The 16,947-nt window shown below is 58.2% G+C and overlaps 1 protein-coding gene across 3 annotated transcripts; it reads left to right on the top strand.

Moving 5' to 3' along the window:
• The first annotated feature begins 690 nt into the window (after nt 1-690).
• GPR132 (G protein-coupled receptor 132) lies at nt 691-13,402 on the top strand. Of its 3 annotated transcripts, none has more exons than XM_008507780.2 (3): nt 691-900; nt 5,610-5,719; nt 10,858-13,402. In XM_008507780.2, the coding sequence occupies exons 2-3, from the start codon at nt 5,713-5,715 to the stop codon at nt 11,898-11,900; spliced, it is 1,050 nt and encodes a 349-aa protein (XP_008506002.2). In that variant the 5' UTR covers nt 691-900; nt 5,610-5,712; the 3' UTR covers nt 11,901-13,402. The 3 variants fall into 3 exon arrangements, with proteins under 3 accessions (XP_008506002.2, XP_008506003.2, XP_070448969.1); XM_008507781.2 differs by lacking the exon at nt 691-900 and adding an exon at nt 1,933-2,125; XM_070592868.1 differs by lacking the exons at nt 691-900; nt 5,610-5,719 and adding an exon at nt 7,415-8,090.
• Nucleotides 13,403-16,947: the final 3,545 nt, after the last annotated feature.

Below are 16,947 nucleotides of genomic sequence, written 5' to 3'. Positions count from 1 at the left end.
CCTGGTCTCACCCGCGCCCCAGAACCAGCCCGTCGGGCAGAGGCGGTCCATCCAGGAGGCAGTGGGTTGGCTTCAGGCCTCGCGCTCGCCAAGGAAACTGGGCTGTGTGTTTGGATCCAAGATGTTCTAGCCTTTAGCCTGGGGTCCTGTAAGCCAGGGAGAGACAAGCCACCGTGCCTGCCAGGGCCTGAAGTGCCTCAGTGAAGGACACTGTGTCCTAGGGGACCCTGTGTGGCCCCTCACGGAGAAATCCACCAGCACAGGCCACTAGGCCCTGCTGGGGTCAGCTCAGGGGCTCAGGGGCAGAGACAAGGACAGAACGTGTTAGCCCCTATCCTCGGGCAGGACCCCGCCTCAGGATGGGAGCCCGTGTGAAATGGCAGGTGCTGTCCTGGGGCCACCGTGGGCAGTGCTGGGCTGGCGCCCCGTGGGTGCTCTGGGAGGGCGAGGCCTCTTGGGGGCCGCCAGGCTCCGCGCACCCTGCCCGCAAGGAGTGCAGCCCAGCCCGAGCCCGGGAGCTGGAGCCTGTTTCGGTGGTCCCACCGCTGCATGTGCTGCGGTGGCCAGCTGGGGACTCCAGGCACCAGCTGCTCACTTCAGCTGGCCCGAGCCACTGAGAAGGTCCCGAGCGAATGCAGAAGGCACGGCCTGTCTCACGGTGTTGTGGGAGCCATGAAGAGAAGTGGGTTTGGTCCAGTTTCGTGACATCTACCCCTAGGAAAGTGACGGGGCGCCAGCGAGACAGCAGTGGCCCAGGTTGACCAACTGCAGGGCTTGCCCTATGTGTGGTTAGGGGAGTTTCCGTGCTGCTGTCACCCTGGGACTCTGCAACTTCCTGGAAGTTCTCAGCTGCCCCTGCAGGGAGGGGAGCTCAAGGCATGCCGGAGCGGGGTGGCCTGGGTAAGTCCCCGGCTCCTCGCGCTCGGGAGCCGTCACAGGGAGCCCCCGGCGGGTGGGGGTCTGATTTGTTGGTATAAAGGTAGGGGCTTTGTTGAGGGTCTTAACCCGGTCCTTCACCAAGAGGGAAGCCACAGGCACCGGTGCTGACAAATGGGTGGTGAGGCAGGAGGATGCGGGGGAGAGGAGCTGGGGCAGAGGGACAATGTCTCCTCTTGGTCCTTCAGAGACTCTTCTACCCTGGGATGTTCTTCTGCTGGCCCGGGGGCTGGGAAGTGGGAGCTCAGGGACGGGCTCGTCCCTAGGACATCTCCCCGCCTCTTCCCAGGCTCTGGGGAGCTTCCTGGGTGCCATGTGGTTGTTGCTGATTCTCGGGGTGTTGGGTAGGAGGTGGCATATAAAGCGTCTGACTCCCTTGCCTCCAGGGCTGCCTGGGCCGAGGGGCACGTGGGGCAGGATGGAGACAGCGTGGGGTTTCTGCTGGGTCCCAGGCATGGTCTTGGGGCCAGACAGCTCGTGGGCCTCCTAGGACGGTGTTCAGAGATGCGCCTGGCATAGTGGATGTTCCGCAAAGGTCTGCCACGTACGGTGGGGGGCTGGCTGCTGAGGACGGGGTGCTGGGCTGGGCAGTTCCTCTCTGTGCACAGGACAGAGATAAGATGATGCTTAGGTCTGCCAGGTGCAGGGGGGAGGGCAGGGACACCCTGGGGGAAGCAGGGAGAGGATAAGCAAGAACCGGCTGACACGGGGGGTTCCACCTCAGCAGCAGTTAGAGAAATACAAATGCGTTTAAAAAAAAATCTACCAGAAGGAGAGAAACAGAAATGGATTCCCCATACTGGGAGGGGGTGAGATGGAGGTGGGGGACCGCCTGCTGAGAGCACAGGTGGGTGTGTTGTTGGGGCTGGTAACTTAGCCAGTCCCTCCCAGAGTTCACCCTGAACACAAAGACAGAAACTGAGGCAGAGATTCGGGTCGTGGGAGTGAGAGATGGGAAATAACTCGAAATGTCCAGTGACAGTGAAACGGTTACAGAAATTACAGCCAAGCCGCGAGAGGGGCTCGCCCAGGCTGAGGAAGCGGGTCTTCATAGTGTGCGCCAGGATGGGGAACCGCCCTTGGAAACGGCAAGTGAAACGGGGCAGGTGGAAGCTTGTGCGTGTGGGGGATGCTCGAGGCTTCGTTGTCTGCGCTTCTGCATCCGCTTGAAAAGTTCCGCAGTAAAAAGGTAAAAATTATATTTTAAAAGACTGGAGGGACACAGCGCAAACACAGGACCCCGGGCTGCTGGGGGAAGCGCCAGGGAGATGAGTCTTTGTCATGTCATGTGAGTGTCCATCCGGAACGTAGTGACTCTCTCATCCGGAAAATGGGCTTGTCCAAGTACCATTGTGTTGATAATAAACGGCAAAGTAGCCATAAGTGAGCATGCTGGGGGTGGTGGCAGTGGCACGGGAAAGGCGGGCTGGAGCTGTGAGGAGCCGGGAGGGGACGGCAGGGCTGGCTGGGCGGGGAGGCAGGGAGGGTAGAAGACCCAGGGCAGGTGTGATGGGGCTTCGGGCTGACCGGGGCCTGCCCACCCTGTGGCCTTGCGACTCGGGTCATCCAAGTGGCCTCATCGTGACATTGTGTCCAGACGAGCAGGACCACTGTGGGTGGGCAGTGACCGGGCGCCCAGCCTGTTGTAGTTCCCCCAGGGCACAGACCAAGGATGGAGACCCCCACGTCCCCCAGCCCCAGGCTGGCATTGTGGGCATGGCGGACTTGGCCCTTCCCCGAGGCCAAGGTCTGGCCTGGAGTCAGGCCCTGCATCTGCACAGGGCCAGTCCCACGGGTCCAACACTTCACCGATCCCACAGCAAGACCTCCTCTGTGGGTCCCCAGAGGTGGGCTGGGCTACGGGGTGATGAGAGAAAAGAGTAGGTTGCTGTGGGCTGCCAGGAAGGGTGGGCGCAGGGCTGGTGCTGAGCAATGGAGGAGCCAGTCCTCCAGGCCCTGGGCCTCCCACCAACACCCAGCCCCGCTGGAGGCCAAAAGAGCAAGAGGAAGAGCCTGGGCCCGGGGGTGGGCAGCCCACTCCTCTGGACACGGATGCTCTGTCCACAGCCATCGCAGCCAGGCTGGACACCGTGGTCCATGCTCCCATTCCTCACCCAGGGTTAGGCTGCCCAGGGTCCTAGCTGCTAACCAAGGACAACATGAGGACCCTCTGAGGTTGGGCAGGCATGAGGCCCAGGCCCCCTACATGTCTTGCTCACCTCGAGGGGTCGGGGAGACACATGGGGAGCATGGAGAGGAAGCAGAAAGTGGAGGTGGTGACAGCGGGGAGCAGGAGGGGGCGGGCGAGGGGTCACCAGGTCTGGGAAGACCCTGGGAGCAGGCCTGGGGCCTGAGACCTGAAGCCACATGCCCGTCAGGCAGAGACTGGCCTGGACAAGGCCCAGGGATGGGACGAGCTCTGAGGAGTGAAAGGCCGGGTGGCTGGAAGGTGGGTCCAGGCAGTGGACGGAGGGGCAGGAGTGGCCCAGGGGGGCCAGGATGTCCTGGAGGGCTGTGAGTCGCTCTCTCAGGACGCCCCAGCACCTGGCTGTTCCACCTGGGCCTCGTACTGGGCCCGCCGGTTCTTTCAACGTGGCCCCCCACCCCTGACCTGTCCAGCCAGACCGTCAGAACCTGATAGATGGGAACGTGGCCCTGGATCTGGCCACCGGCGCCTTGCACTACACGGCCGCACAGGGCAGGTGGGGCGGAGCAGCCTGCCCCAGGACCCCCTGCCTCAGCCCTGGTCAGTCTGCTCCCCGAGTGCAGGGTCTGGGGCCTCAGAGGAGCAGCGCCATGGGAGGGCCGCCCTGCCTGCAGACCTCGTCTTGGAGGGGGGCGAGCATTTCCACCACTTCCTCTGGCTTTTGCAGAAGTGGCTTCTAGAGACACAACGCTCCTCTGCTCCTGTCGACATCGGGGAAGAGCAGGCCGTACAGCCCCTCTCGGAGGCTCATCCTCCCAGCTTTCCAGAAAGCTCTGGGAGTTACCGTGAAGGCAGCGGGCTGCCAGGAGCCATTCCCAGGCAGCTCAGCCTCATGGGGATGAAGGAATCTGGCCGGGGCTGAGGCTGGTGCCTCACCTCCCAGGACTGTTCCACGTGGGCCACCATCCCAGCAGCCCCTCTCTTGGAGGCCCCACCCCAGGCAGCCACCTCACCAGCTGAACATCTGCCCTCCCGGGACCCCTTAGTTGGGGTCACCCCCCTCACCCGTGAGCCAGCCGGGTCTCTGTTTCGGGGGTCTGCATCTCTCGCTGGGCCACAGACCCAGGCGCCACATGAGCCCCACAGGGCCACGGCCGGGAGTGCCTTGGACCGTATCCTTGAGGGCAGAGTCCTATGCGAGGGAGACCTCCTCAGCCACAGCGCCCGGGGCCTCCTTCCCCACTTTCGGGGGCTGACCTGAGACCCGGGGGCGAGACAGGCGGGGCGTAACCTCCAGGCCCACGCCTGCCGGCCCCCAGGGGATGTCCTTCTCAAAAGGTCAGCATCAGTTGGAGATGGTTTCCTGGTTCCTTCTTGCTTCTGTTTCTCATCTTTGTGGGTATTTTAAAAAATTCAAAGAGTCAGTGAACTCTCTGAAGTTTCAGGTGTAAACATCTTGGCTTCCTGTTATTTCCAGCTCATAGAAACACGCTTGTAGAAGGAGCTCTGTGAGATGAATCTCCTGGCAGCACGGCCAGCGGGCCCAGGAAGCCGATGCAGCCGCTGCCTCCCCATGACCAGGCAGAGGGGTGGGGGCTGGGCCGGCACCAGGCAGGCGGACCAGAGGCAGTGTGTAACCCCTCTGGGTCCAGCCCCGCTCCCTCCTCCTGCGGGACCCACAGACACCCGGGCCTGCCTTACAGAGCAGAGCGGCAGCAGCAGCCCCTCGGGGCTCTGAGTGCGCCATCCACCCCATCTGAGGACGGGTTTAGAGGGATCGCCTCCCCTCAGACTGTCTCTGGCTGATCAGGACGGAGCCTGTTTTAGTGGCACCTCTGGTTGGGGAAAGAAGCGGAGAGATAAGGCATCCTGGATGCCACCCCCATCCGTGGCGCCTTCAGACCTGCCCCTGCTCCATGCACTGAGGGCATCGTGGGCACTCTCCTGGGGGTCCCAGTCCCTTTCACGTGGGGCAAGGTGCTGTGACATGCTTTTAGGTCACATTTGCTTCACATCTGGGGTAATTATTTCAACAGGAAAAGTTCCTATTTTACCAGATCAAAAGTTAAGCACATTGAAGATTATTGGAAATAGATTGCAAAACTGTGCTCTGAAACATTTGTGCCAGTTTATGGTCCGTCAGCACAGTAAAGGGTGCCCACGGCCTCACACTCTCACCGACACCGAGAATTAAAGTTCCGTATTTTTGCCAACCTATTTGGCAAAAAGAGACTATCATTTGGATGTTTGTGTTTGCATTTCTTTGATTATAAGTGCAGCTGAGCCTTTTTCAGGTTTTTAGGAGCCATTTCTATTTCTTCTGTGAATTATCTGCTCATTGGCTTCGACACTTCTTTCTTTTGTTGATCTGCAGGAGTTCTTTATATATTAAGGACCTGCTGGTGTCTCCCACAGGATAAATACAAGACTCGGTGCATAGTAAATGCTTACTAACCATTTGTCGAATGACTTCATTGGTGATTTAATCTGATGTCTGTAAAACAATTTCTATCTGCTCTTCCTTCAGGTCCTTTTAAACTCTTGGAGTAAACCTCTCAGTGGGACGGACAAGACTCCGGACGGGTGCTGGAGAGCTTACTACAGGGCTGCCTGAAACCGGACCCGCGAAGATGCTTGGTGAGAGCCGCGTGACTCCCTTGACTTTAGGCGTTCCGGAGGGGCCTGGGAGAGCTTGGCTACCGTGTGCTTCATCTCATAACTGGGATGAGTACATCAAAAATTAGCATGCAAGAATAGGTTTATCGAAATAAGAACTAACTCAGAGACAAGAAAGCCAGAGGTTCTCCATCGAGACAGAGGGAAGTGCCCCTTTCTTACTCCCTTGAAGTGCGAGAAAAACCCAGGCCTGGGGCTGAGAGGAGGCCCACAGGCTCCTGTGTCCTCTGGGGCTCATGTCATGCCCGTATCTCGTGAGAGTCCCAGTGCCGAGCCACAGAGCAGTCGCAGGTGCCCCATGGGGGCCTCCCCCGTCTACAGGGTGCTCCTCGGCCCCCACCCCAGGGAGGCTCTCCTCCCAGGAGCTCAGGGTCCACTGGGTACACGGGTGGGGGCCAGGCAGGCTCTTGCCTGTGCACCGGGCTGGGCACAGATTGGGCATGGAGGTGGGACTGGGTGTGGGAAGGTGAAGACCGGACACCGAGTGTCCTGCTAGGTGGCCCCCGAGCAGGTGGCTTGGGAATGAACTACATTAAGAGTCCAGTAGCCACACCACAGGGGTGGGTAGTGTTGGTGGAGTGGCAGGGGGCAGGGAGGGGCCCACAGGCCTCACGTGTGCCTCCCCCTCAAGCTCTGACCCCGGGTGTGTGACCACTGGGGAGCCGTGGCAGGACAGGGTTGCACTGAGAGGGAGGTAGGGCAGGGCTGGGGCCAGGGGGTGGGGCAGCTCCATGGAGACCTCGCACGGCAAGGGGGAAGAGCCACCCAGGTGGGGATAGCTCCCACCTGAGAGCCGCCCACTGGGGCCTGGTGCCCCTCACCTTGACTCCAGCCACTAGCTGCAGCCCCATCACTTGTACAAAGAACTGGCAACCGGATCTGCTCCACTCGCTCATGCCCCTGCACCTCGACCCCTCCACCTACAAGTGGAGGTGGCGGCACGCGTCCCAGAATGTCAGGAGGCAGGGTGGCCCCCTCACATCCGTTGGGATGGCTGCTATCGAAAACAAAATACCAAGTGTTGGCGAGGTTGTGGTGGGAACGTAACACGGTGCAGCTGCTGTGGAGAACAGGGTGGCGGCTCCTCAAAAGGTTAAAAATAGAATTACCATACGATCCAGCAACTCCACTTTCGAGTGCATACCCAGAAGAACTGAAAGCAGGATCCTGAAGAGCCATCTGCACACCCGTGTTCATGGCTGCTTGATTCACAGTAGCCGAAAGGCGGAAAACCCAAGCGTCCATGGATGGACAGACAGATAAACAAACTGGGGTCCATCCACACAGTGGAGTATTATTCAGCCTTAAAAAGGAAGGAAATCCTGGCACACGCTACAACATGGATGAAGCTTGAGGACGTCATGCTCAGTGAAATAAACTAGTCACAAAAGGACAAGCCCTGTGTGACTCCACTCACATAAGAGCCCCCGAGCAGTCAAAGTCAGAGACAGAGAGCAGGTCGGAGCGGGCAGGGGCTGGGGGAGGGGAGGCGGAGTCAGTGCTTCCTGGGGACAGAGTCTCAGTTTGGGAAGATGAAAAGTTCTGGAGACGGATGGTGGTGATGGCTGCACAACAGTGTGAATGGACTTAATGCCCCTGAACTGGACACTTAAAATGGTTAAAATGGTGAATTTTGTATTATATATATTTTACCAGAATAAAGAAGTTGGGGAAACAAAATTGGGAGAAACAGTGAGAGTCGAGACAGGGCAGCAGGATCCTGGCTTGGGGCCGAGCAGCTCCGGGGCCCTGGGTACCAGCTACTTGCTTCCTTTGTGACGAGCCTCAGCTGAGGAAACAAGCAACGCTCTCTGTCACTGTCCCTGTCTAATTCTGCAACAAATCGCCCTGCCGGGGGCACGGCTGGTGACCGTGCTGTGGACGTTGGCAGCTGGGATCCCTGGGAGGCAGCGTGCCCGGCCATGGGAGCCCTGGACAGCTGGCTGGGACACCAAGGTGATGTCGGCATTTGGGACATGCCGAGTTTTCCTTGCTGGTTGGACATCCATATGGGGAGGTCAAGGGATCATCATGCCCAGAATGTAAGTAACAACAGTGCCTTCCAGGACTCAGGGGTCACCAGGATGGAGAAGCAATGGCCCCTTCCATGAGGTCACCGTGGCCACATCAGGCGCATCCAGCCTGCTGTCCATTCCTGCAGCCAGATCATGGGCTCCCCGCTGGTGGCCACTGTGGCTAGAGAGGGCACCGTGGACCCTGCTGGCAGCTGGGCGCTGAGTTCGCTGCGTTAGAAGCCAGGAGACTAAAGAACAAAGTCTTCCCTGCACTCAAGCTGAAGCGGATCCCCTGGGAGCTGTCTTCTAGAATTGGGGTAAAAAGGCGTTTCGATGAACATAATCTGGGAGGGTTTGTACAACGGGCTCTTGTTCTCAGAATTTGTAAATTCTCCTCCTCAGGGAAGGACGGGGGGTGGGGCGTCTCGGGACAGCTGGAGACGCAAGAAGGCAGCGTGGAGAAGATGGGCTGGCGTGTGACTGGTCGTAAACAGGGATGAGCGGTGTGAAATCACGCAACACCTGACACGTGGGGTTGAAAACCAGGACCAAACCCCACACAACTAAAATGACTGCGCCAGAGCCACACACAGCGGCCGAGGGCCAGTAGGATCACAGTTCTGAGGGTTCTCGAAAATTCAAGAGGGTGAAGGTTTGATTAACTTTAGACGCTATTAAATATACACATTAAAATTTCCAGGGTAATCTCTAAAAGATTAAAATAGACAATAATTTCCAAGTCCATAGATGGGGGGACAACAGAATTTAAAAATAAATGCTAGAGGGCCAGCCCTGGGGGCCTAGTGGTTAAGTTCCTTCCGTGTGGCCTCCTTCGGTGGCCTGAGTTTGGTTCTTGGGCGCAGACCTATACCACTTGTCTGTGAGCACCATGCTGTGGTGGCGGCACACATAACAAAAGAGGAAGAATGGCAACAGATGTTAGCTCAGGGTGAATCTTCCTCAACAACAGCAAATAAATAAGTAAACTCAAGAAATCCAAATGAAGATGTGTCGGTTTGCTTGGTCCCTGTGACAAAGCACCACAGACGGGGGTGTTAAACAGCAGACGTGGATTCTCTCCAGCTCTGGAGGCTGGACGTCGGAGGCCGAGGCATCTGCAGGCCAGGTCCCTCTGAGGCCGTGAGGAAGGGCCCTGTCCCAGGCCCCTCTCCCTGGTGTGTGGACGGCCGTCTTCTCCCAGTGTCCAAATGTCCCCTTTTTATAAGGACACAGTCACAGAGGATTGCGACCTACCCTAGTGACCTAACTTTAACTTGATCATCTCTCCAAAGACCTCATCTCCAAAGAAGGTCACATTCTGAGTGCTGGGGGTCAGGGCTCCAACATGTCTTTTTGGAGGAACACAGTTCAGCTTGTAACAGAAGGCAAAAGGGGAATAAAACAAACAGAAAAAAGCAAATGAAAGCATAAAATGAGAAAACAAAATATGTCAATAATATTATAAATACAGATGGACTGAATGCAAGAGTCTTAGATTTTTAAATCCAGCCACAAGTGTTCTATAAGTGTCATGTCTAAAACAGAAGGAAACAGATAGGTTGAAAGCAGAAGGTTGGAAAAACATGCCAAAAAGTTAGTCATCAAAAGAAAGCTGATATTTCATATTAAATAACAGACAAAAGACTTTAATTAATTAATTAATCAATCTATTGAGGAAGATCAGCCCTGAGCTAACATCTGCTGCCAGTCCTCCTCTTTCTGCTGAGGAAGACTGGCCCTGAGCTAACATCTGCGCCCATCTTCCTCTGCTTTATATGTGGGATGTCTACCACAGCATGGCATGCCGAGCAGTGCTGTGTCTGCACCTGGGATTCGAACGAGCAAACCACGGGCCGCTGAAGCGGAACGTGCGCACTAAACCGCTGTGCCACTGGGCCAGCCCCTAAAAGACTTTGTATTAAAAGCATTATGAGAAATTATATTACTTTCCTATTGTTGTAACAAATTACTACAAACTTAGAGGCTTAAAAATGCAAACTTATCATCTGTTGTTCTGGGGATCAGAAGTGTGAAAGGGCTAAAATCGAGGTGTCGCAGGGCTGGTTCTGGCTGGAGGCTCCAGGAGAGAATCCACTTCCTGCCTTTTCCAGCTTCTAGAGGCTGCACCCCTTGGCTAGTGGCCCCGCCCTCCATCCCCAAAGCCGCCAGTGGCTGGTCCAGCTGTTCTCACATCCCATCACCCCACCTCCTTTCTTTCTCCTTCTTCTGCGTTCAAGGACCCTGTGACTACACTGGGCCGGCCCAGATAATCCATGATAATCCCCCTCTTTTACTATTGTCAGCTGATTAACCAACTTAATTCCATCTGCAATCTTAACCCCCCTTTGCTGTGTAACCAGAACTGCACATAAGCCGGACAAACTACCGTACTCACAGGTTCCGGGGTTAGGATGTGGGCATCTTTGGGGAGCCAGTATTCTGCCTACCACAGAGATAAGAGCACCGTGACATAATGATACAGAGGCCAACTCACCAAGAAAACAGAATTGTTTTAAATTCATATGTGCCAATTAACAAGAGCTTCAAATATATAAAGCAAACCTCGAGAGAACTGCAAGAAGTGGACAAAAATCCACCATCACAACAGGGGCTGTGAATCATCCTTTTCAGTAATTGGTACTCGGAGGAGGCAGAAAAGTGGGACAGATCAGGAGGAGGTTGTGCCCAAGCCGGGGGAAGGGGTGGGGTGGAAGCGTGGCAGCTGCTGGCAGAGGGTAGGAGCAGCACCCAAGCCTGGATTCTGTCGAGAACAGGCTCAGAAGAGCACTTGCTCAGCAGTTGGAGAGTAAACTTACTTTTCGAGCAGACCAACAACACTTCTGCAAAACGACCTCAGTGAGTGGCAAGGACTTGGTTCTGCACAGCCTGTGTTCTCTGTCCGTGATGCCGTCAGGTTGGCGATCAATGATCTGAGGATCACTTTAAGAAACTCCTTTGGAATTTCTAAATCCCCGGTGGGTCTAGTCGGGAGTTACCACGAGTCTTATCCTTTCTTAGAACTGTAAAGTCTCTTCCACGTGGTTCCCAGCCACACCCATCCTCACGCTTGTCTCTGTCCCACAGGAAACGCCACCCCAATGACCCTGTCTCCTGGCATAGCTTCCTCCAACTGCAACGTGTCCTTCGAGGAGAGCAGAGTGTTCCTGGTGGTGGTGTACGGCGCCGTGTGTGCGCTGGGCCTGCCGGCCAACTGCCTGACGGCGTGGCTGACGCTGCTGCAGGCGCTCCAGGGCAACGTGCTGGCCGTTTACCTGTTCTGCCTGGCGCTGTGCGAGCTGCTGTACATCAGCACCCTGCCGCTCTGGATCCTCTACATCTGGAAACAGCACCGCTGGACCCTGGGCCTGTGGGCCTGCAAGGTGACTGGCTACATCTTTTTCTGCAACCTGTACGTCAGCATCCTCTTCCTGTGCTGCATCTCCTGCGACCGCTTCATGGCCGTGGTGTACGCTCTGGAGAGCCGGGGCCGCCGCCAGCAGAAGACTGCCATCCTCATCTCCGCGTCCGTCTTTGTTCTTGTCGGGCTTGTCCACTACCCAGTGTTCCAAATGGAAGAGAAGGGCACCTGCTTCGAGACGCTGCCGATGACCAGCAAGATCGCCAGCTACTACTACTCACGGTTCACCGTCGGCTTCGCCATCCCTCTCGCCATCATCGCCTTCACCAACCAGAGGATCTTCAGGAGCGTCAAGCTGAGCGTGGGCCTGAGCGCCGCCCGGAAGGCCAAGGTGAAGAACTTGGCCACCGCAGTCGTGGTCATCTTCCTGGTCTGCTTCGCCCCCTACCACGTGGTGCTCCTCATCAAAGCCATCGCCTTCTCCTACTACCAAGGAGACGAGGACTCCGTGTGTGCCTTCGAAGGCAGCCTGTACACGGTCTCTGTGGTGTTCCTCTGCCTGTCCACGGTGAACAGCGTGGCCGACCCCATCATCTATGTGCTGGCCAGCCGTTCACGGCAAGAAGCATTTGGAATTCACAAGGTGTGGAAAAAGTGGTCCACAAAGACGGATGTCACCTGCTCGAAGGACTCAGAGGAGGTGCAATTGCCCATGTCACTCGCAAATGGCCACATGTCCCCGAGGCCTGTCCATGCGCCAGAGTCATAGCTGGCACATGGGGCTCACTGTGTGCCCTGGAGAGGCTGAACAAACACTCCTGCTGAGCCCAGTGTGCTGCAGGGCGGGACGGCCGGTGCAGGAGCCTGGGGGCCAGCTGCCTGGCACCCCCACTGAGCCCACCAGCTGGGGTCTGTGGTGCTGGTTGTGCAGCCCCTCGGGAAGACACGCCATCGATTGCTCACTCCTGGAGCCACACCCTGCGGGAGCCTCTGCCCCTTGGAGGTCCCAATCCGCTAGGCTCTCCCACTGGGTGCAGAAGCCCCACGTGGAAGGTGGCGGCACGCCCAGAGTCAGGTGATGCTTCCGGCTGCAGGGAGCCCGGGGAGCTGGCAGCAGGCAAGGGGCTTCTTCATACGTGGCTTGTTCTGGCTGGATCTCTTGGCCATTAGCAAACAGCAGGGCTGCTGGCAGAGGCCACGTGCCTGCCTGGTACTGCCAGCAGCTGGCACATGCCGTGCGCGGGCTGGGGGCCCGGTCAGCATCCATGGTGATGACTTTATTTTCTGTGCTTTTCTGCCAGCGTTGATTGGATGATGGTGACAGTACATTGTGGGGCCTTCGTGCTTCTGCCTCAGCACATGTGTGCAAACTGTGCATCTTTGCACAGTGCCCAGCCACTGTGGGACAGCCAGGACGCAGGCGGGGGCAGGAGCCCAGCCCCGAGGGCCCTCGGCTAGGGCTGGCTCTGTGCTGAGCAGGTCTGACGCTGTAGGCTGCTTCGGACCCCTTGCGGCAGCTGCCGGGAAGTCTGCCAGCTGCTCTGGCTCCCAGCAGGGCAGCCCACGTGTCCTCAGCATGGAACCCCAGGAGCTCATGTCAGGAGCACCTGTCAGCTAGAAACGTTGCTGGGCTCCCCAGGAAGGCGGCACACCTGCTGACGAGGCTCAGAGGATGGTTGGAAGTCCTTCACATCAACGTCTTCTGGCTTCGTTGTCAGGGGAGAGGCCAGCCGAGGGCTCGGGACAGAGCGAACTGGGAGCAGGCAGGTGACGGCCCCTCCGCCTCCAGCCCCTCACTAAGGTGCGCATGGGGCCCGGATGGAGCCCGGAACTGGGTCTGCCGTGTGGCTGAGAGAAAGTGGGTGCCCTGCAAACCACACAGCTCAGAGTCAGATCCTGGCTCTGCCCCTGACAAGCCTCATCTAGGCCAGGTCGTGTCGCTGCCTCAGTTTCCCCGTCTGTAGCAAGGCCAACGACACCTACCTCACCGAGTCAGCGTCAGGTGCTGGCCCACTACCTCTGCCTCAAGCACTTCACCCCTACCCCCAGCACAGCACTGTGAACCAGCGAACCAGCGAGCTCAGCAGGCCCCCTGGGGCGTGGAGGGCCTGGCACCCGCGACGCACAGTGCAGCGTCCCTTTGCCGTGGAAGCTCTGCTGGGCCGTAGTGCTGAATTACGTTCTCATTTCTGTACGGCTGCTGTCGACTGTCCTTCTTCACTGTGAGAGACATTGAGAAAATAAGTTTAGAAATAAAAAGGCAAAAATACACGTCAGTCCTAACTTCCTTTTTAAATGGAATAATGTCATTTTCCCTTTCCAGGTAAATGCTTCCCTCTGGGGCTCTCTTGGAGGCCCAGGCCCATGAGAGGGGCGGGCAGGGATGGGCTGCGGATTCTGGGAACAGTCTGGAATACTCAGGGCTGGGGGGAGGGCAAAGACAGCCATCGGGCACTCGAGGCTTCCACGGTATCTGCTGTGCTGGCTTCCGGGGCTGTTGGAACTAATCACCTCACACCACATGGCTTAAAACAAAGATGATCCTCTCTCGGTTCTGGGGCTGGAAGTTGCAGAGCACGGTGGGGGCGGGGGCAGTCCCCGGGGCTCTGAGGAAGAGTGGCTCCAGGCCTCCCTCCGCCCCGGTGCACCGGCAGCATCCTGGGCCTTCGTGGGCTTGTGGCCGCACCACTGCCCTCTCTGCCTCGTCTTCACACGGCCTCCTCTACCGCCTGTCTCTGTGTCTCTGCTTCTGTCTCAAAGCCCCATGCTGGGCTCCAGGGGCCGTCTGGATGCCCGGCGCTGGCACTGCTGGGTCTGCGGGGGTCTGGACCCCATATGCTGTGCCGCGGGGCACCACCTTCTGCCCTCTCTCCTCGGGCAGCTCAGAGCCTGCCTCACGGTGACCAGGGTGATGAGGCTGTCTGCACTTAGGACCCACCAATGCATGTCCACAGAGCAGTGGAGGGATGCTAGGCCCCCACACAGAGGGGCCTGGCTCTGTGCTGGGTCTCGAGGAGGTACTCGGGGGGCGAGGCTGAGCCCCTAGGGGACAGCAGGCTGAGGGAAAGGGGAGCTGGGGAAGTGGTGGGCAAGGGTCAGCCCAGGAGCCAGGGCCCCCCTCAGCCAGAGGCCCTGCCTGCATGAGTCCGGCCTTCCTGGTCATGCTCCCCTCCCTGACCGGTGACGGTCAGTCCTGACTGGATATCAGTCACTGAGCACAGGCGAGTCCATTTTTCATTTGACTCACGTTGCTCACGGGAAGTTCTCGGGTTACTGGTGGGGTGACCCAGGGCCCAGAGCCGACCACGCAGCCTGTGCGTGGCCTTCACTCACTGTCTCATTCCTTCACTAGTTCACTCCCTCCCTCCCTCCCTCATTCACTCCCTCACTCACTCATTCATCACTCACTCACTCATTCATTCACTCACTCATTCATTCACTCACTCATTCATTCACTCATTCACTGACTCACTCATTCACTCACTCCCTAGCTCATTCATTCTCTCCCTCACTCTTCTCCTCCCTCCCTTCTATCCATCCCCTCTACGAGGTGCTCCCTTCAGCGCCCCGACGGAGGGACAGAGGCAGGCACAGTGAGATGCACCCTGTACTCACGAGGCCGTGCAAGGAGGTGGGAACTGAAGAGGAAGTCCAGAGAGACCCATGCAGCAGCTCACCACTGGGAGCCCACCACCCTACACTCCAGCCCCTTTCCACATGTGCGTCCCCAGACTGGGGCTCCAGGAGAGGGGGCACCCTGCTATTTGTTCACTGCTGTCTTCCCAGCCCCTAGACGTGGCCTGTGCCTGAATGGGCCCCTTGTTGTTCTTTGAGTCACAATATGAGGGACTGGTAGCCACATGGTCCCCACGCTGTGCTTCTGGAGAGCACCGTGCCAGCCAGGAGAGCCACCCAGGCTCCCCGGACATCTCAGCACTCATGGATATCCACATGTTTGAAGAGTTATCAACCAAACTAACGGACTGTTCAGCCAGACACGCTCCGGCCTCCTGCCCTGGCAGACACACCTGCATGTCAGGGACAGAATCAGGCCCCCTTTGTCACCCCCACTCCACCTGGCACTTCGAGTGGCTGCAGCCACAGGCGTGAACCCTGGGGGGCACTTCGGGGGGACAGGCTCAAGGAGAGCCATGTAGGCCGGGGGGGTGGGCTCCGGTGGTTTGGCTGGAGATTCTGGGGTCCCATAGTCTGGAGCTTGTCTAGAAGGGGCACAGTCCCAGTAGGGCTCCCCTCCCCGGAGCCTCCTGACCCTGGGGGAGTGACGTGTTGGGGAGGAAACAATCCTGGCTGCCTGGATGTCACTCCAAGGCCATCTGAAATCCTGGACTTGAGAGGACAGCTCACTTTGGAAGGTTATTTACCCCTCAGAGCCCTATAATGTGGGAATGGCCACAGTACCTGCCCTCAGGGCTGTTGGGGACATTCACTGAGATCATGTCCGTCCTGCCCGCGCTCTGCCTGACACACAGGGTGCTCCACAGCAAGTCAGACACCGGCTTAGTTTCTGTGGTCTTTCCTGGGGCCTGGAGCATCCCGGGTTCCTTTATGACACAGGCCCGTGTGGCCCAGTGACGGCCTCTGGGGGCACCGGCTGCAGCCCCCAGGGGACGGCACTGAGATGGGAGCCGCTGGACCCAAAGGGAGGCGGAGGTGGCACCGCTGAGCGCAGCACCCCCGAGTGGCTCCTAGGGAGGAAACTGCGTGGGGCCACCCAGAGGGGGCTGTGGGGCCAGGCACTTCTCCGGGGCTGGCAGGTCCCCTGAGCCCCCTGGGCCCAAAGCCAGATCTGAGAAGAAGAGGAACCGAGAGTGGCCCTGTGCCTGGTGACAAATGACAGCTACTCCATCAATGACAGTGACGGCCTCGGTGCGAATCTGGAGAAACCGCAGGGGTGGGGGTAGGCATCGGGGGTGGGTGCCTGGAGGGGGCGCGGAGGGGGTGAACCCAGAGGCCAGCAGGGCGCCCACTCCAGGGACAGGAGGGCTGGAGACCAGTGGGGTGGAGACGAGGCCCCCGGCAGGGCCAGGACTGTGACCGGTTCCGGGCTGCGGCGGTGGCAGCAGGGAGGCCGTCCTCGGAGGTGCCCAGTGCACAGCCCCACACCTGCCACCAGCCGCCCCAGAGCAGGCTCCCCGTGCACACCCCCTTCAGGACACGGCCAGCGTCCATGCACACCAGGATGGCCAGAATCACGGATTCGGATAAGTGTTGGCGAGGGTGTGGGGAAACTGGAGCCTCACACTCTGTTGGCGGCAATGCAAGATGGTGCGGACACTCTGGGAACCAGTCTGGCAGCTCCTCAAACCGTTAAACACGGGGTTACTGTGCGCCCAGCAACTCCCAGGTATATACCCAAGAGAACCGAAAACATATGTCCACATGCAACTTTGTACAAAGTGTTCACAGCGGTATTATTCGTAACGGCCAAAAAGTGGAAACAACCCAAATGTCCACCAAGAGATGAGTGGGTAAACACAAGCTTGTCTCTCTTGCAACAGAACGTCGCTTGTTACTCAGCCTTAGAAAGGAGTGAGGTGCCCACCCACGCGGTAACGTGGACGGACCTTGAAGACACCATGCCAAGTGAAAGAAGCCAGTCACAAGACGCCACACAGTGCATGATTCCACTTCCGTGAGATGCCCAGAGCAGGGAAGTCTACGGGCACAGGAGGCAGACGGGTGGTCGCCTAGGGCCGAGGGGACGGGGCAGTGGGGGTCATAGCTTGAGGGTCCTGTGTTCTCTCTGACGTGACAGGTTCTACCATTGACGCTGGCAATGGCTGCACGCCTCTGTG

The sequence above is a fragment of the Equus przewalskii genome, chromosome 25 (genome assembly GCF_037783145.1).
Source record: "Equus przewalskii isolate Varuska chromosome 25, EquPr2, whole genome shotgun sequence".
Lineage (NCBI taxonomy): Eukaryota > Metazoa > Chordata > Mammalia > Perissodactyla > Equidae > Equus > Equus przewalskii.
The sequence above is the reverse complement of the archived record's forward strand: the minus strand, read 5'-3'. Positions and strand labels throughout refer to the sequence as shown.